Genomic DNA, 26,089 nt, shown 5'->3' on the forward strand with positions numbered 1-26,089 from the left:
TGGTTTGCAGGTAAAGAACGCTTGAGAATTTATTGAAAACTTCCTACATGCTACATAAATGAACTTGACCCCTTGACTGGTACACTTTCCCGAAGCCATCTGCTGGATGGAGGGGCTGCAGGCCGGCCACATTCTCTGCCGGTGCCCATGAGGAAGATGGCACATGGGAGGTGGGGGGCAGACTCACAAACACTTGTTCGGGGTGGTGCTCTCCTCTTCACTTTTTATCCCCATCAATCCTAGGCCAGGCAGCGAGCCGTGAGAGCTGCAACAAACGGGGAGTGAAGACAGCTTTCACCCACAGGGTTACGAGCACGCGGGTAGAGGAGGTAAGTTTGTCGGGTGTGTGTACGTGCTGTGCGGCAGGGGGCGGGCAGGTGGACAGTTTAGGGAAAGCTGCCTAAAGATGGCTCGGTGGAAAGAAAACTGACTAGTCCCAGAGACTGACACACCTGCCACTGAACAGATGTGAGCGAAGCCCATCTCGACCAAGGGCGAGTGGCCTCAAGCTGAGCTCGGCTTCTCCAAACTATAAAACTCGGAAGTACTTAAATCGCCGTCTCCAGGGCTTTGGAGCACGACAGACAGTAGCAGCTAACATACAGAGAATCGTTCTCATTTAATCCTCAGAACAGCTCATGCAGCTAATGGAGGTGCTGGTCCAGGTATAACTATTACGTCCCACAGACATCACTTGTTCAAGTCATGTAACTGTTAAGTGACAGACCAGCAGGGTAATAATGGCAGTCTGCCATCAGAGTCCTTTTAAATTGCTGTTTATTCTTTTGTTCATCCATGTTCCAGGCACTGTTTGGAAAACTACCCAGCAGTAACTTACTGAATAACTTACGTTGTAACACACTGGGCGTGGTGCGTAGAATTTAGGAGAATCTAACACGTGGGTGCCAGCCGCCTCGCAGTGAATAGTCACGAAGCTGGGTTAGAGGACTGAGGAGCCGCAGGCAGAAATAAGCCAAAACAAACGCAGACACTGTCTCCCCCTCACGCCTAAACTTAAGCTCTGGCTGTCGGCAGCGGGGCTGGAGTCAGGCCACCGGGGTTCGAATCCTAATCGTGCACGTGCCATCTGTGCAACCTCAGGCCAGTGGCTTAACCTGCGTCTTTCCTCCATGTTAACCACCTCAGCCAAAAGTGCATATAAAACATTTAGTGCAGTACCTGACACTTAATAAGGGTTTGAAGAGTTATCACAATTCCTATTTTCAAGATTAATTTTAGCAGCTACCAGAATTATAAGGATTAAGGGCTGAGTCAGGCTCCCAGCATGAGGAAACCTTCTCTTCTCTTTGCTGCTCCTTCCTGGGCCACTTTCCCAAGGGTATCTGCTGCCCTGATGACAGCTGCACAGATGTGGTCCAGAGCAGACAGTCACACACAGCAATTTCATTGTTTGGGAAACACATGCTGCTGCCATGGCTTTGATCAAATGGCTACAGGAATCAGAGGGTAACTTTTAAAAGAAAGGAGAACATCAGGTTTCCTACGGCAGGATTTGCTGTTTCCAGAGCTTTCTCCTGACTTGTCAAACATATCTTCTGACCTTTGCCCTCATCAAAACTTGAAGCCTTTTCGCTGCCTGACCCCCAAAACTCCCTCCTGCAGCCCCTCACTTTGGCCACTTCGGAAGGAGAGAGCTGTGGCCGCTCTTGGCTAGTCACACCATGGGAAACACAACGGCCAGTCCCCCGTTCCAGCCCCAAGAAGCCAGGCCAGGGCAAGTCCGTGCCATCACCCAAGAAGTTTTCCTGGCAGCTTGTGGGCACTTTCTTACCCCTTGCTGTTAGCCTGCCCACAAACCTGTTCACAGTACTTTAGTCTAAGATCTTTCTTTCCTCAACACAAACACCTAACACATGTTTCTGTTTCCCAGAGGCAGCACTTCTCTTGTGCTGCACTGAGGGCCTGAGGTACGTTACAAGGATTTTGTGACAGGAAGTTCATTTCTGGTCCCAGCTTAAGGCCTGAGGCATTTCTGTTCTGTCATCTGCGGCCTCGGGCCTGGGAATCCTAGATGTCAGAATTTTAGGGACTTTCTAGACAAATATACAATCCAGTGATTTTCAAACTATGCTCAAAAGGCCACTGCCCCCTCCCCCCGCCCCCACTATACACACTCATTCATTCATCCTGGAACTGCCGGTCTTTATGCTTCAGGATTTAACATCAATTTTTCTTTTAAAGAAAGGGTTTTATAGTTAAAAGGGTTTGCAAATCACTGATTCATTCCAAATCCCTCATTTTACCAAAGGGAAACTGAGACCCACAATGGGAAGGGACTTGGCCACTTGTCAGAGGGGGGAGAGGACAGAGGTGGGCCCTGGTCATGTCGAAGCCTGGGCCTTGCCCTAGAACGTCTTGACCATTTATACTCAGTGGAGTCAGGCAGCTGCCCCTCATCCCAGGGAGGCTGCGGGGCCTAAACCTTCTGCCTTTGAACTGGCCTGAGTGACCAGTAAGGTTACAGGAGAGCACATGCGTATAACATACAATACCTGTTTCTTAGAACGGGACAATTCAAGTGACTGCATGTCAACAAAAGGCCTTTCTCCGAAAATAGCTCAAGTCCAGAGGCCAGAAGCACAGGGGGACAACCCTTCGGTCCTTACCTCTTGGTTCCTGGCAACAGGATGAGGCAGAGGGTGCCTGGGCACAGGCTGTGGTAGAGCCTCCCTATCTTCCGGCCCCAGCGCCAGGCTGCTATCTTCGGGTGGTCCACCTTCAGAGTCTAGGATCAAAGCCACGTTTGACATTCAGCCAGCGTACCCGCTGCTCGCCTCTGGAGGGGCTGCACCATTTTCTCAGGCTTGTGGCCATGGTTTCCCAGGAAAGGCTCTGTCTAAATCCTCCGTCTGAAGCTGGAGCCCACACTGCAGGGTTCCCTGTCCACCCCAGCGCCCCCAGGCCTCCGAGCCACTCTAGGAGGACACCTGCTGTCCTGTCCTCCAGATGTGTATTCCAGAGCCCTGAGCTGGGGGAACCATGTCACTAAGGAGAGCTGTAGCCTAGCCTCTGCCATTAAGTGGCTTTGTGACCTGGGGAAGTCACTCACCAGCCCTGGCCTCTAGTTCTCTTCTGCTAAGTGTGGGGCATCAGACAGGGGTTCCCGAACTTCAGCCATTTGCCTTCTGCATTTACCCTTCTGCTGTGTATCCCCCAATGGTTCTCTTAGACGTGAGTCAATTTCTCCCTTAGCATCGTCTAAATAATAGTATACATGAAGTCGTAGGTTCAGTGTGGTTGCTGATGGGTGTTAGAGAAACAAGTTCATGACGGTAAAAGTGAAAACAAATGTCCATCTGTGACCACCCCAAATCGTCTTGTGTAGAGAACACATTTTGGGGAACCTACATCACTAAAGACTTGTCTGGCTCTCCTACTGGTCAGCCCCTCAGTCCCTGGAGAGCCACCTGGAGGACAAGACCCTGATTTCAGCAAGTAGGGGGGGGGGGCAAAAGTATGAGAGAGCTCGTTGGTCCAAAGATCATGCAGGGCTGGGAGACGCTGGAGTGTGAATGAAGACTAGTCCCAGGGCAGAAAACAAGGATTGCAGGCTGCAGGGTCGCTTGAGCAGGGCTCTCCTGACTAACTTCCACAAACACCAGAGGCCAGCCCCCAGAGCCCACAAACCCAGGCGGCGACCCTCGCCGTGACCCCAGGACACCCTCACTCACCTGCAAGGCCTGCTGCTCGAAGGGGGGCGGTACGATGTGGAGCTCCGGGGGGCTTCTCGATTCTGGGGGTAGGCTCTGCAGCCACGTGTGGAGGTGCCTGGGGGTCAGGGCATGCCTGCCTTTGAGCTTCCACCCCCTGCCGGTGAAAATGCTGAGTGCCCTCTGGGCACTGCTGAAAGTTTTGAATTCTGAGAGAGAGAGAGAGAGAGAACGAACAGCCGTGTTACTAAGGGCCAGAAATGCTGGTCACTGCGCTGGGGTCAGCCCAGCCAGGCTCCAGGGAGGACAGGATGACGGGCTGCTGCCCTGGTCCGGGCCCGGAGGCGCAGTCGATGAGCATTTCCTCTTTGCCCTCGTATGGTCCCACCCCCGCTCTCCTTCCCCAACGCTACCTTCAGGGGCACACACTTACTCAGGAAACTGTATTTTTTCTGCTGTCTATTTTTAAAATCCTTAGGCAAGATGACAGCTTCCAGGCCAACAAAGAGGCTGGACTGCCGCAACAGGCGTTCTCGGAAGGTTTCGCTCACTCCAGACAGGTAGATCGTCCCTCGGGTCTCGGAATCTTGTTCCAGCTCATTCACGAGGGTGTCACAGTCAAGGGTGAGCTCGGTCACAGGCCTCTGCGCCTAACCAAGGGAAGATGGCGCTAGGGGTGCAAAGTCACCCCTTCAATCCCCAGGCTGGTTACATACGAACAGGGAACGTAATTCTGCAGTGGCCTCATCTGTCTAAGAGGCTAATGGTAACTGCCTAACAGGACACGGGAGAGACTTCATAGGTAGTACGTACATACTTTCGTGTAAGTAAATGTACTGTCTCCTCCCCTCCACCCCACCCCCCTGCACCCCGCAGTGGAAATCAGTTCCCTGCCTTCTAGCCCAATGCAGTTTCTGCATAAGAAACTTCCAACTACCACCATTGGATCCCCTGAAAGCCTGCCTAACAGGCAGTCACAGCAAACCACTCCAAATAACTCATCTGGGCTCTGAGGAGTGGTAAGAGGACAGGAAGAGCCCCGGAGCCAGGCTGAGCCTGAGCAGAGCGCCAGCTGTCACGTCTCAGGTAACTGTCCACTCGGGCTGAGCCCGGCCAGAGCTGCCGCCCGTCGCCTTCCCTGGCCACCTACCTTGACGCGGATGCCATCTATCAGAATGCCGTCCAGGGACTCAATGGCCAGCTGAGCAGCTTCTAGGATTTCATACTGGACACAGACATGCGGCTGCGGAGAAACAGACCAGGAGTTCCTTCCCTTTGCTAGACAAGGGGCTGGGAAAGGGGCTGAAACGACATGGCCCAAGCCACCAGGACGAACGTCCTTGCTGTGCTGAGCCAGACCGTGACTTCTACAGACCATCGACGTTAAGTGGAACCACCCAGGATCAGGAGCTGGTTTCGCAGAGCAACACCCTTATGTGCCATGTAAAATGGAAGCCCTCGCTCCCAGGGCGGCACGGGAAAGCACTGACAAACCCGTTACGACACAACTTGCTTCCCATGCTGCTTGGTACTGAATCACTAGTCATCCCTGCAAGTCACAGGAAGGTTCCTGTGTGTCTTGTTAGCATCATTCTAGGCAGCTTGTCTGGAAGCCTGTGGAGGTTAAGTTCTTCCACTGTATAGGCTGCATCTTCACTGACTGCTTTCCTGCTTGATAACAGACCAGCTAAATCTGTGCCGATCTGAGCCCGAGTACCATCATGACATAAAAAGTGCTCCCACAAAAAAGCTTCATGATGCTGGACTTGGCAGTGATTCCCTGAATATGACACCAAAGGCACAGGTAATACAAGTTAGACTTTATCAAAAGTAAGAAGTACATCAAAGGACACTCTCAGCAATATTAGAAGGCAGCCCAAAGAAGGGGAGAGAGTATTTGTAATTCAGATGTCTAATGAAGGACTCACATATAAAATATTTAAGAACTCCTCAAAATCAACAACAACAAAATCAAATAACCCAATTAAAAAATGGGCAAAGGACCAATGGACAGTTCTCCAAAGACATACAAATGGCCAACAAGCACATGACAAGAGACTCAACATCACTGGTCATCAGAGAGATCCAAGAGATACCACCTCACAGCCGTTAGGACGGCTACTACCCAAAACACGGAAGGTAGGTGTTGGCGAGGATATGGAGAAATTGGAACCCTTGGCATTGCCGGTAGGAATGTAAAATGCTGCAGCCACTGTGGAAAACAGTGTGGCGGGTCCTCAAAAAATTAAAGTTATTTAACCCAGCAATTCCACTTTTGGGCACATACCCAAAAGAATTGAAAACAAGGACTCAAACTGATATTTGTCCATCTGTGTTCATAGCAGCAATATTCAGAGTAGCCAAAGGCAAAGGTGGAAGCGACCCAGATGTTCGCCATTGACTGGATAAACAAAATGTGGTGTATTCACACAATGGAATATTATTCAGCCTTGGAAAGGAAGGACATTCTGACACATGCGACAACACGGATGAACTCTGAATACATGCTGAGTGAAATAAGCCACACACAAAAGGATGAATATTGTACGATTCCACTTCTATGATGTCCCCAGAGGAGTCACATTCATAAGATAGAAAGGACAATAGTGGTTACCAGGCCCGAGGGAGAGTACGGGAACGAACTTATCCCAAGAAACGAGGGCGCTAACAGCAGCAGCTGCAACAAAATCCCCGCCATAAGGCTGCTCTGTCCTTTAACCCAGCCAGCAGCCTCTTTGTAGTTCAGCCCTACAGAGATTTCTTAAGATGTGGGAGTTGAAAGGGCATTTGATCATTTCAAGCTGACGCCTCACGAAGGAAGCCCAGCCTACATTCAACCAGCAGACATAGTTTTGGTCTGGCTTACATAAGAAAATTGGAGCCAGCCTAAGGAAACTGGCAGATTTCTCGATTCTCAAAATAAAAATTTCAGAAGCTCTGGCGGCACTGGGTCCATATTCTTGTGGGTCAACAACTGAACTGTTGCCACCAGCGCGTCTCGCACTCCAGTTGGTGACAGTCAGGCTCCTGTCACTAATATTTGTTGTCTGAAGGGCCCTAGTACGCACCTGAGCTTCCGGTGCGCATCGGCAAGGTCAGACTCAGTTTTCTTGTCTCATTACCTGGTGTGTTTCAAGGACGAGGCTGAACGACCGAACTGGGCCAAAGCTCTTAAACAGCCTCTTCAGAGCCCGGAGGTTGCAGGTTTTGCTGAACGGTCCAGCATAGACAGTCGATATCTCTGTCCACTTGACCCTCAGCTATAAGAAAAACAACAGGATACAGTGAGTAGGCAGATGTGGAAAGAGAATTAAGTCAAATCTAAGAAGTCATGAGTCAAAACACGGGATAATTCCACTTCAAGGAGTTTCTCAACACAAACACCTGCCAAATGTACAAGGATCTGTCTGTCCACAGGCGTTATTTCACTACAAGATTATTTGGAAGAGCAAAATTGTATAAAGCACAAGTGAAAAGAAATAGGTACGCCATACAACAGAATACTACAAAGCCATTACAAACAAGGGAAATAAGTATGTAGTGACACGGAAAGATGGACGAGATATACCGTGAAATGAAAATAGAACATCACAAAACCACACACGTAGTCTGACTCCCATTTTTATAAAAATGGGGTTTTCCAACATGTTCATATACAAAAACTCTGGGGCAGCCGGTTGGCTCAGTGGTTGGAGTGATCGGTTCCACCCAGGTGACCGGTTCGATTCCCACATGGGCCAGTGAGCTGCGCCCTCCACAAGTATATTGAAAACAACGACTTGACTTAGAAGTGATGGGCCCTGGAAAAACAGTTTCCCAATATTCCCCAATTAAAAAAAAAAAAAAATCTCTGGAAAAAAATACAGTAAACTTCATAAAGTACATGTTCCTTTCCTTAATGGTGGGGAGTATAGTGAGTCATTAAGGAAATCTAGTAGAAACCACCCCACTTACCCTTTGTTTCATCTCCTCGGTGAGGGCAGGTGAAAAGCCTTCAAAAGAGAACTGGACGATGCTGAAGGGGAACAGGGGGACCTCCACCCTGGCCTGCTCAAGGACCTGCGGGGACAGCACAGCCGCATGAGGCAGGGCCCACTCACCCGGAGGTGAGCCACAGTCGGAGGCAGTGGTTGTCTTTTTATCCACATTGAAACGCTATATAGGGCTGACTTCAAGGTCTGCGAGAAAATGGTGACGCCACACAGCCTCCGAGAAGAACCACATAATCAATAAAGAGAATACATAAAATCACACATGACCCATACCTTTAGCATGACTAAGAAACACGACTACAACCTTCAGATTTCCTGTAAGAAATAAGTTAAATTCCAACAGAGCCCCTGCCAGCCCACACTGTGGCAAGCCTGTGAGTGAAAAGCAAGAAACAAGCTTAAGAGACACTAGGGGAAAAAAAGGGGGGGGGGGGGGATAGAGAACACTTAAATGAAGCACAACCAAAACCACCCCAGAAAGAAAAAGCACAATGAAATGCCAAAATAATGGGTACAGGTTGTTACACCTGACAGTGAGAGGCGTGGCAGCCTTAGAGAAGAAGCCCTGCTTCTGGGAAGAAATACACAGAGAGAGGAGGTAATGTCCCCTTGGAGACACTGCAGTGAAGGGAAAGAAGGAAAAAAAGGGAAATGAGGATCCTGCAGAAAGACCTGTAAGACAGGCCTGTGGGGTGAACCAGTGGGTGAGGGGGACGAAAAGTGCTCGATGGAAGAGGTGATGTGATGGTAGGCAGGGCTGCTGCTGAACAAAACCTTGACACCTGCGTAGGTGGCAAAGGGCCACAGCCCCTCTGCTCGGAACGCGACTTCCACAGACACAGTAGCTCACTCACCTCTTTATTTGACAGGCATGTAACAGTTTCACAGTTTCTGGCAGAAGAAAGTTCACTAGTATCTGCCTCCCGAGTCAAGAGAAGGAGCTTCTGACCCATCGAGTGCAAGCAGTCTAAAACACTGTCAAGTACAAGAGGTCAAGGTGAGAACAAGCTTTCCCTAACCCGGGCGTTCTCTCTCTCTGTATTTGCACTGTCTTAATATCACAGAAATGCACTCAAAGCTGTCTATCAAAGTTCAGGCCTGATTCTAAGGACCTGATACATATTATGGTGTAGAGACCTCTTCTGAGCTTGTTTCGTGTCCTCCCCGCCCCCAATCCCCCAATCTCGGGAATACATCTCCAACTATAGTCTTGTCTTCTAATCAAAATACCCACTAGTCTAGTATCTCCCCTAATGCTACTTAGTTTAATGTATTTGTGTTTTACTTTTTTTCCGTAAAGAAGTCATTTTAAGACCGGTTGCTAGATTCAGAAAATTACAAATCAATATAGATACTATTTAGGGCAGAAGGTGGTATTTTCCCCTCCGTGGTTTTTGTGATGAAAGAATGTTATTGATACTGTCAATAGACACTTATTCCCGTGTTTCCCCGAAAATAAGACCCAGCCGGACAATCAGCTCTAATGCGTCTTTTGGAGAGAACATTAATATAAGACCTGGTCTTACACTATATAAGACTGAGTATTTATTGTATTATATGTTATGTTACACCCAGTCTTATAGTAAAATAAGACTGGGTCTTATATTAATTTTTGCTCCAAAAGATGCATTAGAGCTGATTGTCTCGCTAGGTTCTTATTTTTTGGGAAACACGGTAGAGCAGACTCGAAAGAGGAAAAACACTCCTAGGTTCTGTTTTTAAGTAAGAAAGTAGAGACTGCATTTTTCTTTGCTCCTGTTTAGAACTGAAGAGGACTACCTTGTGTTGTGCTGCTGAACTCCTGCTGTGCTGCTCTGCCCCTGGTCTGTTGCGTGCAGTCCCTGGTGACAAGCCAGGGCCTCCAGGTTTAGTTCTGCGACCTTGAAGAAAGGAAAGTGCTCAGAACCATCTCATTTCTTGCAAAGCAGTTGAGGTTAAAAAACAAAAAACAAAACAACCCAAAACACACACACACACACACACACACACACACACACGAAAAATCCACTCAAGGGGTGTTCTCTGCTTCTGTAGACAGTGGCTTTGCCATTGTCACAGGCCCAGGCTGGCTTCAACAGTTACCAGATGGTTCTGGCAGCTTGGCCAAGAATGGCAGTCTGTTACCAGCTGCTGATGTTGTCACACGAACACGGGGAAAGGCAAGCAGGGCTGAGTGATAAGGGATGGCTCATCATTCACTCGAGTCAGTCACTTAAAATTAACTCCTCTGCAAACGTGCACATTTTGGAAATGAAAAAAGAATGGCTTTTACAACATCAAAAAAAAAAAATAAATAATAAAAGACTTTTTTTTGGTTTAATACAAAACCATAAAGTCTATCATAGTTTATTCTTCCATATAGTGGGAGACCACTTGCAAGTTGTGATGTAGAGAATGAGATACCAACGCTTTATTTAGAATCGTTTTAGATTTACAGAAAAATCACAAAGACATTACAGTATAATGTCCATATACCCTACTCCCATTGTCAACTATTATTAGTATCTTAGATTAGTATGGTGCATTTGACGCAGTAAATGAACCCCTACTGATACGTTAGCTTAATGCAGATTTCCTTAGGTTTTACCCAAATGAGATACAACTTTCACTGGAAACCGAGTGGCAGCATAATAGAACGCAGTGGTTCTCTAAGTGGTTCGAGAACTCCTGGCGGTTCCAGAGACCCTTTCAGGGGACGTTCATGAGGTCCTCCAACTACACAACAGATTGTAAAAGCAGACATGAGACAGTCACTGGTCTCCCATTCAGCTAGACATTAAAGAGATTTGCAAAATATATAAAACAGTAATACTTTAGACACTGATTTTTTTGAAAATGCTTTTTGCTCATAAAAATCCATTTTTTGTGTTAACAGGGTTTTTAGTATTTTCAAAAAATTAAAAAATATTAAGATTATTTTTCCTCATATTTAATTTCTAATATGGTAAATGGTGATAGATGTGATCCATATAAACAAAAGCTCTTTGAGGATAAATGGGTCCTGAGACCAAAGTTTCTAGAATCTCTGATGTGGTTTAAAGCAGGGGCTGGCACAGTCCAGTCATCGCGTCAGGTCCAGCCCAACACCTGTTTTTTGTAAATAAAGTTTTATTGGAACACAGCTGTGCCCATTCACTGACATACTGCTGTGGCTGCTTTGGCCCTACCAACAGTAAGTGGAGTACTTTCAATGGAGACAGTATAGCTATGAAGCCTAAAATACTTGCTATATCTGACCTTTACAGAAAAGTTTGCTGACCCCTGACGTAGAGCAAAGACAGCCTTTGGAATCTGACAGAACTGGATTTGCATTCTGGTTCCATGTCTGCCAAGCTGTGGGACCCGAGGTAAGTTATCTCACCTTTCAGAACCTCAGAATGCTCATATATAAAATCGAGATGCTAATAATAGTTAACTTATAGGATTGCTGGATAAGATCATGTACATAAAGCATTTTAGAACAGTACACTTAGTAAGATCTTAGTGGACGGTGGCTGTTACTATTTACATGCCCAGTAAGATATTTTAGAATGTCTTTCTACGACCACGACACACGACACGATTCTGGCTACTTATTCTACATGGACTATGACTTATTTTGTACCTGAGTCATAACAGAAAGAACACATCAGGCACCAGGACAAGCTAATAGGTTAGAAGACGTTATACCCAGGTCTCTGAGCAGTTGTTCTTCCACTGTGTCTGTATATGCTGTTCTAATCTACACCCACCATCTGCTGCTGAAACAATGGCCCTGCTCCCCAACATGGCAAAAATCTATATAGTTTTTTATAATTATTACAATTATTAGCATCAGCTACAATGTTCACCACCAAATGATGGTGGTTAATGTGCTCCAGGTACTGTGCTAAGAGCTTTGTATCTCCACCCATATCCCAGAAGTGTGTTCCCATTTTACAGACCTAGAAACTGAAGCTGTTCAGAGAAAGTGCCTATATTTCCAAACAGACTTCAGAGACTACACACTTAACCCTCCATGATGTCAGTGATACAGGTCTTAATTACGAATACATGCTCAGCTTGAAATTACAGTCCCATTTTTGTAAAGCACGGTAACAGCAGGAGATGGTGGTCTGTGACTATCTGTTCTACTCCCATAATTTTAAGAAAAGCAAACACACAGGTCAAAGGTACTAACCTTCTTTGGGCCATACTTAAGAAAATACCGAGCCAGTTCAAGGGCTGTTCTAGCATCTTCTGTAGCATCGTGACCAAGCCTATCTGGATTCTGTATATCCTTCCTGGAAAGTCAAGATAAAGTTGACACACCCGGGAGTATTTTTAAATGAGGCTCTTTTACCGCAAATATTCTGGTTACATGTAACATTTTAGCATTTTGATAATCAGATTTACATCACAACAATCAAAATTCCTTTATTCCTAAGTGCCAGGACCTGAGAAAGGCGAGGATGTAGAATGATCAGAAATGACTTTGTCTACAGCAAGCATATCACCTGGACAAAACGCTGCCCAACAAAAGTCTCTTACCCACTCCTCACTCCCCTGTCTCATTTCTTAGATGTAACCGTGTTCAAAGTTAACTTCCAGAATTTTTCTATTTGTACACAAGTGTCTATATGTAGTTAACTCCTTTCTTGGTTGTTTTTAAAAACCTCAAAAGAATACATATGTTTATGTCTACAGATGCATGTAAATCTCATCTCCATCATATTGATATCTAGGCATACACGGACCTTGTTCTCAGCAGTATCTTAGAGAGCTTTCCTTATTAGCACAGAGACCCTTCACATTTGTTCAACAACAACAAAGTATTCAGTAATACAGATAACCATAATTTATTTAACCAGTCCTATAAAATATGTGCGCTTTGGGCTGTTTTAAACCATACTATAATGAACATGATTGTACATAATAGTATCCATTCAATATAGGAATGTTCTATTTTGAAATTTTGGTTAACTTTTATGCCCCGTCCTGTCCAGATCTATCCACCAACCCTCAACTGTGAATCTAAACCCCTTCTTGTGTTCCCACAATTTTTTCATTTCTGAGTCATACTTCTCTCCGGAGTTAGGATCCGGAGTTAGGATTCACAAGAAATAAAAAGAATAATGTTTACACACTAAGAGGGGAAACAGAGACCGTGATTTTTTCAACACGGATTAAATAAGGTACTATATGCTAACTTATATGCAATTTGTCAGGATGATATTATAATATGCAAATAAACCTACCCCAGAATAGCTTTGGCTAAGAACTTTAGCTTAAATCTTCTGCCCTGTTCTCTGACATAAAGCAATGATGTATCAATAACATATGGATGTATCATCTGAGGAGGAAAGAGAATAGAATGAATAGCATCCTATGCTTGAGGAAAAAACAAGTGGGCCGGGGATAGAAGAGCCCAAGGCTTCCGATTTGAGATAAACGGGACAGGCGTATATACTAGAAAAACGAAGATACTTACTTTCAGAGCTTTGAGATCCAAGTCTAGGGAATGGCCCACTAGCACAGCATTGGGAGGAAGCAGTGCTTTTAACTTTCTCTGCACATCTTTGAGTTTGGTCGTTACTGGCTCAAGACTCTTCTTCGTGATTCCTGAGAAGCTTTCAATAAAAAAAGACAAATGGACAGGCCAGTATGTTAACAAGTTTTCCTCCCTGGAAAATCATTTCTAACATATTTAAAAAATGAATATATGCTCAGTGTAGAAAGGTTGAAAATATAAGTAAGCAAAGAGTAAATTAAAAATTACTCATAATCCCATTACCCAGAGATCATCACTTTTTATTTCAGTAAACATCCTTTCATATTTGTGGTAATATACTTTGATGTATATACTTCATTTTCATAAAAATGCAATCATAATGCATATGCTACTTTATAATATTTTATCATTTGCCACATGTCATGAACAAGGTTTCACATCAATAAATCGATTTCAGCACATCCTTTTAAATGGTTAGAGTACTCCATTATATAGATATAACGTATTTTAACCAGTCCCCTACTGTTCAAGTATTTATACTCCCTAATTTTGTACTGCTGTGACAAACACACGTATACATACATTTTTGCCACCATGACTGTTCCCTAAGAAAACTGTCTAGTTGTCACATCAGGACAGCCTTTAGCACTATGATGGCTTCTCTGTGCCCGAAGGAAGCAGGAATCTATAGGTGCAACTTCAATGGGCAGAAACAGTCATGTTTCGCTGCCTTTTCTTTGTAATGTGTACACTCTGAAATTACATGCGAATAGGCTAACATTTTTGAGCTTCAGATTTCTGTTATGGAAAAACTTGGTTTTGTTTTGGTTTTTGAGGTCAAGGCTGACGACTAACATCTAACTCATGTGACTGCCAAATGATTTGCAGATTTTTCAGATGAGGTCTTATCAGAGACGAATCTCCAGCTGTTTGGCGGCTGCCAGATAATAATTCCGACTGGGAGAGTCCCTGACAAAGAAGATACTGTCCCGCTGACTGAAGGTCACAGGGGGATGAGAGACCAAGCAAGGTAAGAGCAGTCAGTATCCACTGACGTGCATTTCAGTACGGGCATTGACAGTTCTGACCCAGCCTTTTCCTCGATAAATGTAAGGAGATAGTACCTAACCAGGCAGAAGCCTCCGGCTATTCCTGTGAAGCTGATGCCACTCTAGTCTGCCAGCTCTAGGAAGAGCAGAAGGCCAGGGGTAAAATACCTGGTGAGGTAGTCCAGAACCTTGTTGTCAGGCTTCACGAGTTCATCCAGGACACAGTCACCTCCTTCAGCGACCAGCGCGATGCGTGTCAGTTCTCTCCCCTTGGATGTGAGGCACTGAAACACCAGGGTGTAGTCAGTCAGGCCTCTGAACTGCAACTGGGGAACCATATCACCGCCATCGGCCCGAACCTACTGGGGTCCCTATGACCATGGCACAGCCTTTTGCTGACTGGAGGATCCAGTATGAATGAAACTAAAACAAGGGAGGCTGCTGAATATTACACTTCAGGTAAGCGACCATATAATTTCTCCGGGAAGGATGTGCTCAAGGAAGATGAATGGAAACAGCATCAATCATAACTGTACCATTTATCGAGTGTACGCTGCATCCCAGTGCTATACTAAGTACCACTCGTAAGTAATTTCTATGAGCACACGATTACCATCTTTTGCGGTGCTAAGCCACTTTGCACATACCACCTCATAATAACCCTTTGAGGTCGCCTCTGTTCTCCCCACTTCACAGAGGGAAAAGCTGAGGCTGACGGAGGTTAGGGAATATGTCCAAATGACATAGCCACTAACGGTCAAAGCCAGGATACAGGCTGTGTTATGAGAGGCTCCAGACCTGTAGCTCTTAACCCCTCGGTTAAGAATTGAGAAACTGTTACCTAAGCACTAAGCGAGAGAGGATGCACTGTCTTTGAAAGGAGACTTACTAATTAGACAAAGCAAAACACAAGGGAGCTTCAGCAGGGAAGTCCTGCTTCTGATCTTAAATGTACAAAACTAAGCCAAACTCCTGGTATTTGAGGCAAAGTCTTCAAGACAACAAAACACTGTTCAAAAGACAGAGGGAGAAACTCCTAGTAATGTGCAAGAGTCTCACAAAACACAGCAACTAGACAGAAAGCGTACGTCACATTTATTCTTTATCCTGGAGCAAAGATCCAATTTTTGAATTTGTGAGTAAAAGGGCCTACTTTCGGTTATTTAAACTGAATATGGAACTGAGTGCACTGGTTCACTGGTCTACTAGATTCTAGTTTGCAATACTCCAGCTGAAAAATCAAAACGCTGCTTACCATTTCACAGTCAAGTCCAAAGAGAGGACTGTTGTCTGTTACAGAACCGTTACATTTGGTAAGTACAAAGTTTTCACAGTCAGGAAAACCTAGGAGGGAAAGGAATTATAAAATCATTTGCCTTTAGAACTAGAGAAGGTAAATATCACTCTTAGATTCGTCCGGGGAAACAGAAATAACACATTTGCTAGCCACCTTCTCCGTGTCAGACACTTAAAATATAAAGACTAATATTCTGGGAGAAGAATACTATTCCAGGGAAGACTAGGCCTGGACATCCTGACAGTTACCCAGCAACAATTTCTCCTCCTATGAGAAAAGAGATTATAACTAAATTGTGGATAAATCCAAAGTGACTGGGCCTTTTCCACGCAGGCACTGAGGGAGGTTGAGGAAGTATGGAAATGCCTGCATGTGGCATTTTGCTTTCCTAAACTAGTAAAAGGAGTGAGATTCCACCATAATAGAAATCTAAAAGCATTTCACTAGAAGCAAAAGTTTAAGTAATATTCACCATGCACATTCCTGCACCTAGCTCCACCTTTGAGATTTCTCTGAGATCTGTTTAGAAACGTGCCTCCATTTTCTGGAATCATAGGCTGAAAATTCCCTACTGAGGCTCAGCTGTAGGTTTAGGGCGTGTCCTCTGTTGTGTACCCTAAATCAATAACCAGGCATATTCAGCTTAGAGGCCCAAAAGCATTTGAGTCATTGAAGGTTGCTACCTCAGACTGAAGCTGAAACAGTAAAGACAACACCTAGGTCTTGTTTGACTAGAAACAAAGGAGGATGAAAAGCTTCGCCCAGCTTCTATGTCACTGTACCCTGAAATTTCCAACTGGTTACAATGAAAATAATCAAAATATGATCTAGATCAGGAAAGAGAGGCATCCCCAAATCTGGGCGACATTATGCTTGCTGCCCCCTCACCTATATCTTCAGTGGCAATAATAACAAAAACTAACTTTTTCCCAGCATTATGTGCTAGGCACCGTGCTAAACGCTGTTTGTACATTAACTCATTTAAATCCCCGTGGCAATCCTACAATAAATAAACTATTAACTCCATTTGACAGATGGCTTTTTCACTTCAATAAAAAAGGAAATTTGTTACCAGAATGTATTAAAAAACTCTAACAATAAAAAAGACAGCCCAATTAAAAAATGGATAGATCTGAGAGATATACAAATGGCCAATAAGCATATGAAAAGATGCTCCACGTCATCAGCCTTCAGAGAAATGCAAGTCAAAATCGTAATGAGATAACACTTCATACACACTAGGAAGGGCAGGATCCAAAGGACAGAGTCACAAATGTTGGGGAGGATGCGCAGAGCTTGGAACCCTTGCGCACTGCTGGAGGGAACGGAAGACGGTGCAGCTGCTTTGGAAGGTAGTCTGGGAATTCCCAAAAGGGTGCACAGAGTTAGCCTATGATCCACTGCTAGGTGTACACCCAAGAAAAATGAAAACGTGTCCAAACAAAAACTTGTTCCCAAATGTTCGCAGCAGCATTATTCATAATAGCCAAGTGGAAACAACCCAAATGTTCATCAACTGATGAATAAACAAAAAGCCATACATGAAATATAATTAGAATGAAAATAAACGAAGTACTGATACATGCCACAACATGGATGAACCTTAAAAACTTTATGCTAAATGAAAGAAGCCAGTTACAAAAGCCACGTATTGCAAGACTCCATGAATGTGAAATGTCCACAATATGTAAATCTATAGACAGAAAGTAGATTAGTGGTTGCTGCGGCCTGAGGGCGCTGGGGGAAAAGACAGTATGGGGTTTCTTTTGGGCTGACAAAAGTGTTCCAGAATTGATTGTGGTGATGGTTGTAAAAAACTCTGTAAACATCTTCAAAACTATTGAATTATATACTTTAAATGGGTGAATTGTATGGTAGGTTAGTTATATCTCAATATTTTTTTTTCAAAGGAAATGTAACATCACTGCTGTGATTAAGAAGATAAAATGAAATCACACCATTTTTATTAAATTCTCAGTACATAACTGACCAAGGCTCTGAGACCAGACTTGGTCTCCTCATTGAAGAAAATGAGCGTGAGGCTGGAGTGGGGGAGAATTAAAAGTAGTAGAGAAGTGTTCAAGACACACGGACTTCTTTTTAATATACTGAGAAGGAATGAAAGAAAACTGAAAGAGGGATTTCTAATTAAATATTTCAGTGCTATTTAAGGCACGTTCCCCTACTACCTAAAATCATCACTTTAGCGATCATGGTACACATCCTACACGTTAGGAAACATTGCACTTAAAAGTATTTCCTCAACAACAGAAGATGGAATGGAATAAGTCACTTGGAAAGCAGCCCCCAAAATGAACTTTCTAGTAATATTTTTAAACTGCTAGGTCTTCTTCCATTGTTACCAATATCAGATTAAATCTAAACCAACCTTGTAATGGAAAGTGAAATGTTTCCATTTCCTCCTTTGTGAGAAGGCATTTGGTAATGCCCACTTTCTTAGAGCCATACTTTTGAATGATGGGGTCATCTTGCAGGTTGATGCTGACTTTTGAACTGGCAGAAGGTAAAGACCCTGAAACAAGAAGCACAATTGAATGTACGTTAGAATTTGTGTGTAAGAGACCTCAGAGGACATGTCTCTTAAAGCTTGTGTAGGGTGAAGATGGTGGAGATGAAAAGACGTATAAGAGCCAACCCCAACTTTTAAGGAGGTCGCACTCCAATAATTACAGGAACACAGAGAAAAAAGTTCCAAATAGGTACAATAACCACAGCTATAAAAGGGAAAGGAAGAGGCCCCTGGCTGGGGTGTCCCGAGGTGGTGCAAGGGAAGTACAGCCTGGCTGCGTCTTGAAGAAAAGGCAGAACCCAGGTAGCTAGTATCTGAGACCTGCCCGGTACAGCGTCTGCCACTCCTCACAGGTCACTGAGCTGACTCGGCTCCATCCCTCACCACTTGCTAAAGCACCAGCCTGCTCTTTCAGCAGAGGTGGTCACTGATGAGAAGTATGAAGAGTGGGGACCTGGCTTAGGAGGGACCCACCCATAAATGACCAGTGACTTGATAGCCATTGTCAGGACATGTTCAAAAGTGACAGTAGTAATTAGCTAAGCCTGCTTTCAGAACTGAACCAGGAAAAACAGAAAATGGCCAGTGAGAAGAGAATCAAAAACAAAGATGCCACAAAAGGGACAGAGAACGGGTCTTCACTAGAAGTACTTAGAGTCCTGCTGGCTTCCTGGTCCATGTGCACCCTTCAAATACCCCTCTCACTTAGGTGGCCCCAATGAGATCTGGTCGTTGCAACCAAAAAGGCCCAAGTGTCATCAGTAGAAAGAGGGCATTGCAGGCAAAGCAGAGATGTGACAAGACCAGTCGGGAGAAGAAAAGGTCTGTAAGAGAGGCGTGTAGGTAACAAGGCTGACAGAAGAGGACAAAAGGAAACTGTAGACCCCGGTGAATGCCAGGCTCAAGAGCTGGGACTTTAGTCCATCTTTGTACATATTGGGGGACAAAAAGTTCCTGAGAAAGAAAGTGGCATAACCAAACCCGATTTTAGGAAAGATCAACCTCAAAGATACGTAGAAAATGGAGCAGAGAAATGAGAAAAGGTCTGGATTAAGATGGTGGAAAAGACGGAGGAAAAAGAATATATGAAAGACACATTACACAAGAACAACTGAAAGAGCATAGTGACAGAACAATGCAATTCAGTCAACAAAGGACTTACTGAGTACATGCCTGACATTGTTTTGGCCACTTGCAAGTCCCCAGTGAACAAAATCAACAAAATTCTCCATGGTAATTCTAGTTGGGAAGATGGACAATAAACTAACATAATACATCACGTGAGGATAAGGACTATGGAGAGAAGTGAAGGAGGGAAAGGAGAGGGAGGCTGGGGCAGGAAAAGGGTTCCTCCTGCCATCTGTGTATGATCAGGGCAGGCTGCTCTTATAAAGTGACATCCGAACAGAGATTGAGAGGCGCAAAGGGAATGAGCCATGCAGACTGGGGATAAGCAGCTAAAAGAAAAGCAATTTAAAATTCAAGACCGGTGTCCTAGAGAAAAATGGTACCGACAGAAAAGGGGATTTGAAGATGGAAGCCTGTTATTTCGGGATAAGAGAAATGCTTCTAGCTTTGTTACGATTGAGGGGACAGTGAATGTCCAAGTAGCAACAGCCAGCAGGCAGCTGAAAATGCAGCCTGGAGTCTGGGATATCAGAGCTAGAGATGAAGATATAGGAGTTATCCACAGAGTGACAGAGAAACTTGCGAAGAACAGATGAGTGTTCCAAAGGAAAGACTGAATTTGGAATCGATGACTATTCCAAAGGAAGATCAGGGTGCTCTAGACTATACCTTGGGAACTTTGACACTTAGGATGGGGAAAACAGAGCGAGATGTTTAAGAGGACAGAGGCCATAAGCCTCTGGCTCCCTGGTCCCTACAGAATGAAACCCGAAGTCCTTAGCACAGTGTTTCCTGCAGGAGGACACGTCGGCTTTCACAGACCTGTCCAGCCGCATCTCCCCACTCCCCACTCTTATTCCATCCCCGCCCCCATCCAATCACCCCAACATCTATATATTCTTCAGCCAAATCAAATTTCTTTTTCCTGATTAGAACTTTGCTTTTACAAGTCAATGTTTTTACATGAGCATTGAGTCTCATAAGGACTACTGTGATTTACTCAAAGATGTTTAACATACAGTGCAGGTCATGTGTGGGCATCTACAGGAAGGAGAAGAGAATGGAAGAGTAGGACACTAGATGCCTGAGACAGAGGATAATGGGAAGCAGTGTGGGAGGAGATGGGCAGGAATCACTGGTTACTCCTTACTCCTTTTCCATGTCCCTTGAGTGCAAATATTCAACTATTTAATTATTTCTGAACACACAAAAAGCATCACTTACCTTACTGTGTGTAATGAAGTGATAGCAATCACTTACCTCCTTCCCTCCCGTAAAACAGGTTAGCTACAACTTCCTATGGATGTAACCCCGTTTACAAAATGGATGTAACCCCCAGTTTGAAAAACATTGCTATCGTGGATTTTTTTCTCTTAGCTGGCCAGTATCTAAACCTCCTGCGTATTCCTCACTGTGAGTAGTAATTGTGGGTGTCCCTTATATCCATCAAAGGCAAGCTCTTCCTTCCGATCCATACACTTGTATGTACAAAGACACAGTGACAGTTTAAAAATTATTCACAGTAATTCTAAAAGTCCAATGTTAGCGATATCCAGGGGAAACCTAATCAGATGGTTTCTGAGGCATCAATCCCAGCTATAGTTTCTGTTGTCTAATTTCCCTGGGTTACTTATCCATTTTTCCCCTTAAAATGCTTTTCTGCTCAAGTTAGAATTGAGTTTTGTTGTTTACGAGAATAAAATTGACTGTTAAACCTACTTACAAGCATATCCATAGTACCTTTTAGAATGAGCAAATCATCAAACCGGTGTCACAGCCTTACCTTTGCTCATCTTGGACAAATCCCCAGTTGTTTCTTTCTTTTGCAGCCCAATGATATCAGCTAGAAAATCAGATGATGGAGAAGGCAAGCGGAATTTCTGAAAATACAAAACAGGATTTCACAAAAATGCTCGAAAGCAGCTACAATACTGTCAAAGACCTAGTAGGCTTTATTGTCAGCTCAAAGCTAGAGGTCTGGACCTGCATTGTGTGTGTTGTAAAATGAGGACTGTTTCCTTACAGGTAAGTGAAGCTGCATTTATCCCATCCCAGAAATGTACTTTGCATCTCTGATTACACCTGGTAAGAAAGACAAACATTCCAGAAATGTCTGACTTAGAAAAGAAAGTCCCTTCTGTTTTTCAAAGCACTTCCCTATATCTGTTACTTCAGTGGATGGCAGGCCAGGCTGTTAGGACAGATGAATAGCAAAGTGGTGTAGGGCTCCAGCCTCAGGCTCACCTGGGCTTAAATGCCAGTTCCACCACCTACTAGCTGTAACCTGGAAAAGTCATTCAGTTTCCTCATGCATAAAATGGGAATAGGAAAGCATCTGTGTCTTACAGGACTACTGTGAGAATTAAAGCTGACATTCGCAGCATGAATAATGTGGGACCTAGCACACAGGGAGCATTCAATAAACGAAAGTAGAAAAGAAAGAGACCCAAGGAGATTCAATGAGGGCGCACCAACTCCAATGCCCCAGGGGTAAATGGATGAAACAGTCCACTAGAGAAAGGAGGCGGCTGGGGGACAAAGGACAGCCAGCATGTGCTTCTTCTCTTCAGCCGCAGATACTGTTCTAAGGGTGCCCCATCTTGTGATGTTGTCGAGAGAGGCCGGAAAACTGATTTCATGTCAATTTTACAATTTTTGAAAACACCATAGCCCAAATGAAATAGGATGCGATCAGCCTAGGAATTACAGACTGCAATCTGGGAATAAGTGTTTTGCCTAGATTCCCCCCCAAAAAACAGAGACAAACTCAATCTCAACACAAGAGCTCTTCAGCTTGGTGCTTTTTGCTCTACAACCCGTCACTTTTTCACTCAGGCTGCAAAGAGCCGGGTTTGAGATGCTGTACTGGTCTCTAGGGGGGAGGGCGAAACTCAGGCCCCAATACAAGGTTTCTTAACTTACGTGTCTGAATGCCTTTCGGAGAAACCCAAACTCCATATAGAACCTGTAGAAGTGTAGCTGACTCATCCCCTGTAGTACAAAAATCACCACGTTGTTCAGGTTGTTTTGGTGAAAAAGCTGGCACCAGCTGTTGAAAAATCAAACCAATACAGCTAAGTGATACCAGCAAGTCAGTTACAGGCAGACAGAAGGGAAGTGTGGGGTAAAAAAGCAGTGGGCAACAGCTAATGGAGTTTATCACCACTCACTGACTGCCCGGAAATGGAAAGCAGTTATTAGGGCACAGAATTCAAGTAAACATCTCCTGAGATAACAATTTGTTTACGTTTAAATCAAGGCGACTACCATGTGAAGTGCAATGTATTCAAATCCAAAATCCTGTTAAAAATTTGCTTCAAATCTTAAACTCAGATTTGTTTTAAATAGGAACCGAGCTCACTTTCTGCAAGATCCCAACCTGCTGGGCAGTTCTTCCTCGGCAGGTAATCACGACTGGCTGCAAGAAAGCCAGTTTTAGATAAACTGACAGACCAATGGCGATACTTATTTGTCATTGCAGAAGATGGCTTTTGAGGGATCTGTCTAGCCAGCCTCCTCTAGACAGATGTGTGCATTTGAAAATCTCTCTATTGGTCCATATACAAAAGCAGTGTTCATTAGACATTTAATAATGGCATTGAGAATATCAGAATAGTAAAATTCTCTTTGCCCTTTATTTTTGACAGGGAGAAAAAAGACAGATATTCTTAACACATGGTTATGTTATTTCAGTTGGTTCTCCATTGGGGGTTACAAACCAAAATACCTCTAGCAGCCAGACAGTGTAATAAAGGAAGCAGGCCAGGTGGGACACTCAAGTGGACGTGACCGATCTGAATGGGGAAGCCACCATTCAGCTTTAGCAAATTGTTGCCATGTGGGAATACAGGCACAGTTGCCAGATCTCTGAGTTTTTGAAGAAGTCAAAAATCTGGATTTTTATAAAGGAATTCCCAAATAAAATTGTTGGCAACCAGCATAAATTTTTTTTAGGACATTCTGGATGGCAAACCAGTCATGTCAGTTAAGGCAGATACGGCCATCTAGACAGCACTTTGAAACCTCAGGTCTATACCCACCATTTAAGTTCATCTCATACCTGGGTCTAGGAACACTGGATTCGCCCACAATTGCATACTTCAGCAATCCACATAGCTGCTCATGGGTTACTTCACAGTTTTCGGTAAATAAGATGGTAGATAAGCGTGCTTTCTGTAAAGGCAAGTCAGGGCATAAGAAATTATTATCAAGAATAGCAACAAAGCAAGGCAAATTATTAACATTTTCCAATTTGATTAATTTAGGATACATCTAAACATAAGGAGGGTTCTAATTCATCGGAAATGAAGGTCTAAAACAACATTGTAGTCTTGTAGGATTGTTTGTATAAAAGATACATTAAAACATGGGGGGTGGGGGGGGATGGACAGTTGTGCTGGCAACCACTACATATGTCGGTGGGGGGAAGTTTATGGTACTGTTCTCACAACTCTTCTGTAAGTTTGTTTCCAAATAAAAAATGGTGAGATTATCAATTTCCTTACACTTCTTACCACATTAACCTTTAAAAAATTGTTCTGCCAATCAAAAAAAAAAGGAAAAAGGGAATCCTGTTTTAATCAAAAACGTTTTGAGCACTCATTCCTTCCTGACCTACTGCAGGACGTATTATTCATCCCGTTATCTTGTGTCTCTGTCCACTGGAAGGAGGAGGCCTTCCCGTGTTCCCCGCAGCGCCCCGCGTGCCCCGGGCAGCGCCTAACAGCGGCGCCTGACGACCGGTAGGGATGCCCGTCGGCCTCATCATCCCCCTGCCGGGATGTCAACTGTGCGCGGGTGAGGAACCCCGCGCCGCGGGGCAGCGGGAGAATCCCAGAACCTACAACAATTCCTGGCGCACGTTAGACCCCAACAACCATTCGTTGAGGGAGCGGACATTCACCTTGTGTGCCAGGCACTCACCCAGCTCGAAACCATCACTATCAGCCCCATTCCCGTTGTACAGACCCGAGAGGGGGGTGGGCCTCGCCGGCGGCCGGGGGCCCCCGAGGCGGCGGGGCGAGGGTCGGGGGGCTCCAAAGGGCGCCGGGCCTCCCAGCCGGGCTCCCCCCGTTGCTCACCTTGACCTGGGGGCGTCTCTCCTCACGCTCCCACCCGGCCCGCATCGCCTCGGCCGCGCCGCCCAGCTGGCTCGGGGCCTGCCTCCTCTTCCTGCCCCTCTTGGGGGGCCGCTCGGTGTTTTCCTGCTCCGGCTCCATGAGGCTGTGGAGAAAGATCGGTTGGCGCTGAGGGAACCCGACGCCTGGACGCCCCGGGCCGCCTCCCGAGAGGAGAGGGCAGCAGCAGCGGCCTCGAGAACCTACAGCCTCCGTCCGATCCTCCCCTCTGCTCCCAGATCGCCCTCGCCCGCCGCGCAGAGCGAGGCTGCCCACGATCTGACCGGTGTCGCCGCGGAGAAAACAGCGCCGCCTCCAGCCCAACGGCTTTAAAGCCCGCGCCGCACGCCGGGTTCCAAACGGTTCCCCAACCGCCGAGCGCGCCTCCGCCGATTGGACAACGAGGGAAAGGGGCGCTCGCGCCAAGCGGCTGCCCCGCCCCCAGCCACGCCCCACACCCCTCGGACCTCGAGATCGCCGCAGAGAAGCCCCGGCTGACCCGCCGCCGCCCCGACCTCAGCCGTTAACGGTCGCCGAAGCAGCCGGCTCGGCCGTTAGGACGGACCGGAAGTGGGGGTCGCGCGACTTCCGGAAGTGGGGGTCGCGCGACTTCCGGCAGTTGGACCGTTGGGAGAGGGGCGTGTCGGGAATGGCGACCAAGAGGCTGGCGCGGTACGTGAGGGGGCCCGGGTGGGGGGTGGGTCCTGGTCGGGAGCCTGCGCCCGCGGTGTCCGAGGGGGCTGGGCAGGGGGCAGCCCCCGCGTGTCCGACCTGCGTCGCGGGCTCGGGCTGGAACCTGGGCCTCGGGCCTCGCGTCGCCCCACGAGCGAGGGTGGGAGGACCTGGGTTCTCGACTGGGTGCTCTTGAGCCCGTGTCAGCGCCCTCTGAGCTCGGGGGGACGATTGACAGCGCCGTGTGGGCCGTGCGGAGGGCTCAGCCCCCATCGTCCCCGTCCGGCTGTGCACCCCCCCCCCCCCCTTCCCAGTGAGCCGTTTCACTGGGAACGTGCATCGGTGTGGCCTTCTCCCTGGCTCCTGCACCTTCCCGATTTTCTGGGGGAGAGTCATTTATTAGCGAGAAGCACGGGCTTCAGAGTCGCAGGGTCCTGGCTTCCCCTGTCAAATATGTGCCCTCCGGCAAATGACGGAATTCGTTTTCCTCATTCATTAAATGTAGGCAGCAAAAGTGACTACCTTGTACCGCTGTTGAGGACCAAGTGACAGCACCGCCTTAGTTCAGGGGCTGCTAGGTAGCAAGAATCAGTAAATTAGCTATGATTCCCAGCTCCCCATCACACCTCTTAAATAAAGAAAAGCAGAACAGGAGGTGTCTGTCTGTCTGCCTCGTCAAACTCAGCTGCTCATCAAAGGAGTTTGTCTCGCCTGCACTAAAGACTTCAGTACACTCATCCCGTTCTGTGAACTCAGGGTACTGCCAATGGGGATCCTTTATCATGCGTTACCTTACGTGCCTTACCGCGGATGTCTAGTCTCTTTACCCAGGTTTTTAAGCCCCCAGAGGGCTGGACCTGGCCTGTCCCCTCAGAACTGTCTTGTACATATCAGACGGCGCTTGAAAAAGACGAAGGCAAAACTCACTTAAGCTTTTCCATGCATTTTCACCTCTGCAATCACTTGAGTTCCTCAGTATTACTGTAAAATAAGGGTAGCACAAAGAATTTAGCCTAGGTTTGCAAATATGTACTTTGAGGTCCCTGCATGTAAAAGGACTACTAGAATCAAAAGAGAGGGTGGCAGTTAGTGCAAGAACCAAAGTCTTTTGCTCTCCAAGTCTGGTTCAATTTCCTCTCAATCACAATATATTAATACGTTAA

General features: G+C 45.8%; 2 protein-coding genes and 1 long non-coding RNA gene across 7 annotated transcripts in view; 2 read left to right on the forward strand and 1 right to left on the reverse strand.

The window, feature by feature from the left end:
- On the reverse strand, positions 1-24,846 carry REXO5 (RNA exonuclease 5). 2 transcript variants are annotated; one of them, XM_019751607.3, is made up of 20 exons: positions 24,722-24,846; positions 24,219-24,360; positions 23,198-23,310; positions 22,060-22,186; positions 20,921-21,017; positions 17,869-18,012; positions 15,438-15,526; positions 14,351-14,466; positions 13,113-13,251; positions 12,880-12,974; positions 11,823-11,925; positions 9,443-9,543; positions 8,518-8,638; positions 7,626-7,730; positions 6,794-6,931; positions 4,822-4,914; positions 4,105-4,321; positions 3,693-3,880; positions 2,628-2,746; positions 1-265 (listed from the first exon to the last, which is right to left on the reverse strand). In XM_019751607.3, the coding sequence occupies exons 2-20, from the start codon at positions 24,354-24,356 to the stop codon at positions 184-186; spliced, it is 2,325 nt and encodes a 774-aa protein (XP_019607166.3). In that variant the 5' UTR covers positions 24,357-24,360; positions 24,722-24,846; the 3' UTR covers positions 1-183. The 2 variants fall into 2 exon arrangements, with proteins under 2 accessions (XP_019607166.3, XP_019607167.3); XM_019751608.3 differs by lacking the exon at positions 24,722-24,846 and adding an exon at positions 24,462-24,603.
- LOC109458185 (uncharacterized) lies at positions 4,148-22,066 on the forward strand. 2 transcript variants are annotated; one of them, XR_016022531.1, is made up of 5 exons: positions 4,148-4,231; positions 8,533-8,660; positions 10,909-11,010; positions 14,022-14,163; positions 20,967-22,066. It is a non-coding gene; the product is annotated as an uncharacterized LOC109458185 (long non-coding RNA). The 2 variants fall into 2 exon arrangements; XR_016022530.1 differs by lacking the exon at positions 4,148-4,231 and adding an exon at positions 7,639-7,777.
- ERI2 (ERI1 exoribonuclease family member 2) overlaps positions 24,794-26,089 on the forward strand; it is a 7,554-nt gene continuing 6,258 nt past the window's right edge. For all 3 annotated transcript variants that reach the window (XM_019751609.3, XM_074323113.2, XM_074323114.2), the window contains exon 1: positions 24,794-24,926. In XM_019751609.3, coding sequence (XP_019607168.3) covers positions 24,904-24,926 — 23 coding nt within the window. In that variant the 5' untranslated portion in view covers positions 24,794-24,903. The remainder of the gene's footprint in view (positions 24,927-26,089) is intronic.

The sequence above is a fragment of the Rhinolophus sinicus genome, chromosome 10 (assembly GCF_057876585.1).
Source record: "Rhinolophus sinicus isolate RSI-liver-muscle chromosome 10, RSI-T2T, whole genome shotgun sequence".
Lineage (NCBI taxonomy): Eukaryota > Metazoa > Chordata > Mammalia > Chiroptera > Rhinolophidae > Rhinolophus > Rhinolophus sinicus.

What these genes read in the sequence shown, in the direction of transcription:
- REXO5 (XM_019751607.3), bottom strand. Translation starts at nt 24,356, where the DNA reads ATGGAGCCGGAGCAGGAAAACACCGAGCGGCCCCCCAAGAGGGGCAGG. An exon ending in TCCAGTGTTCCTAGACCCAG is followed by an intron (nt 22,187 to 23,197) that starts GTATGAGATGAA and finishes ATTTTTCAACAG; the next exon opens with CTGGTGCCAGCTTTTTCACC. An exon ending in TCCGAAAGGCATTCAGACAC is followed by an intron (nt 21,018 to 22,059) that starts GTAAGTTAAGAA and finishes TTGTATTTTCAG; the next exon opens with AAATTCCGCTTGCCTTCTCC.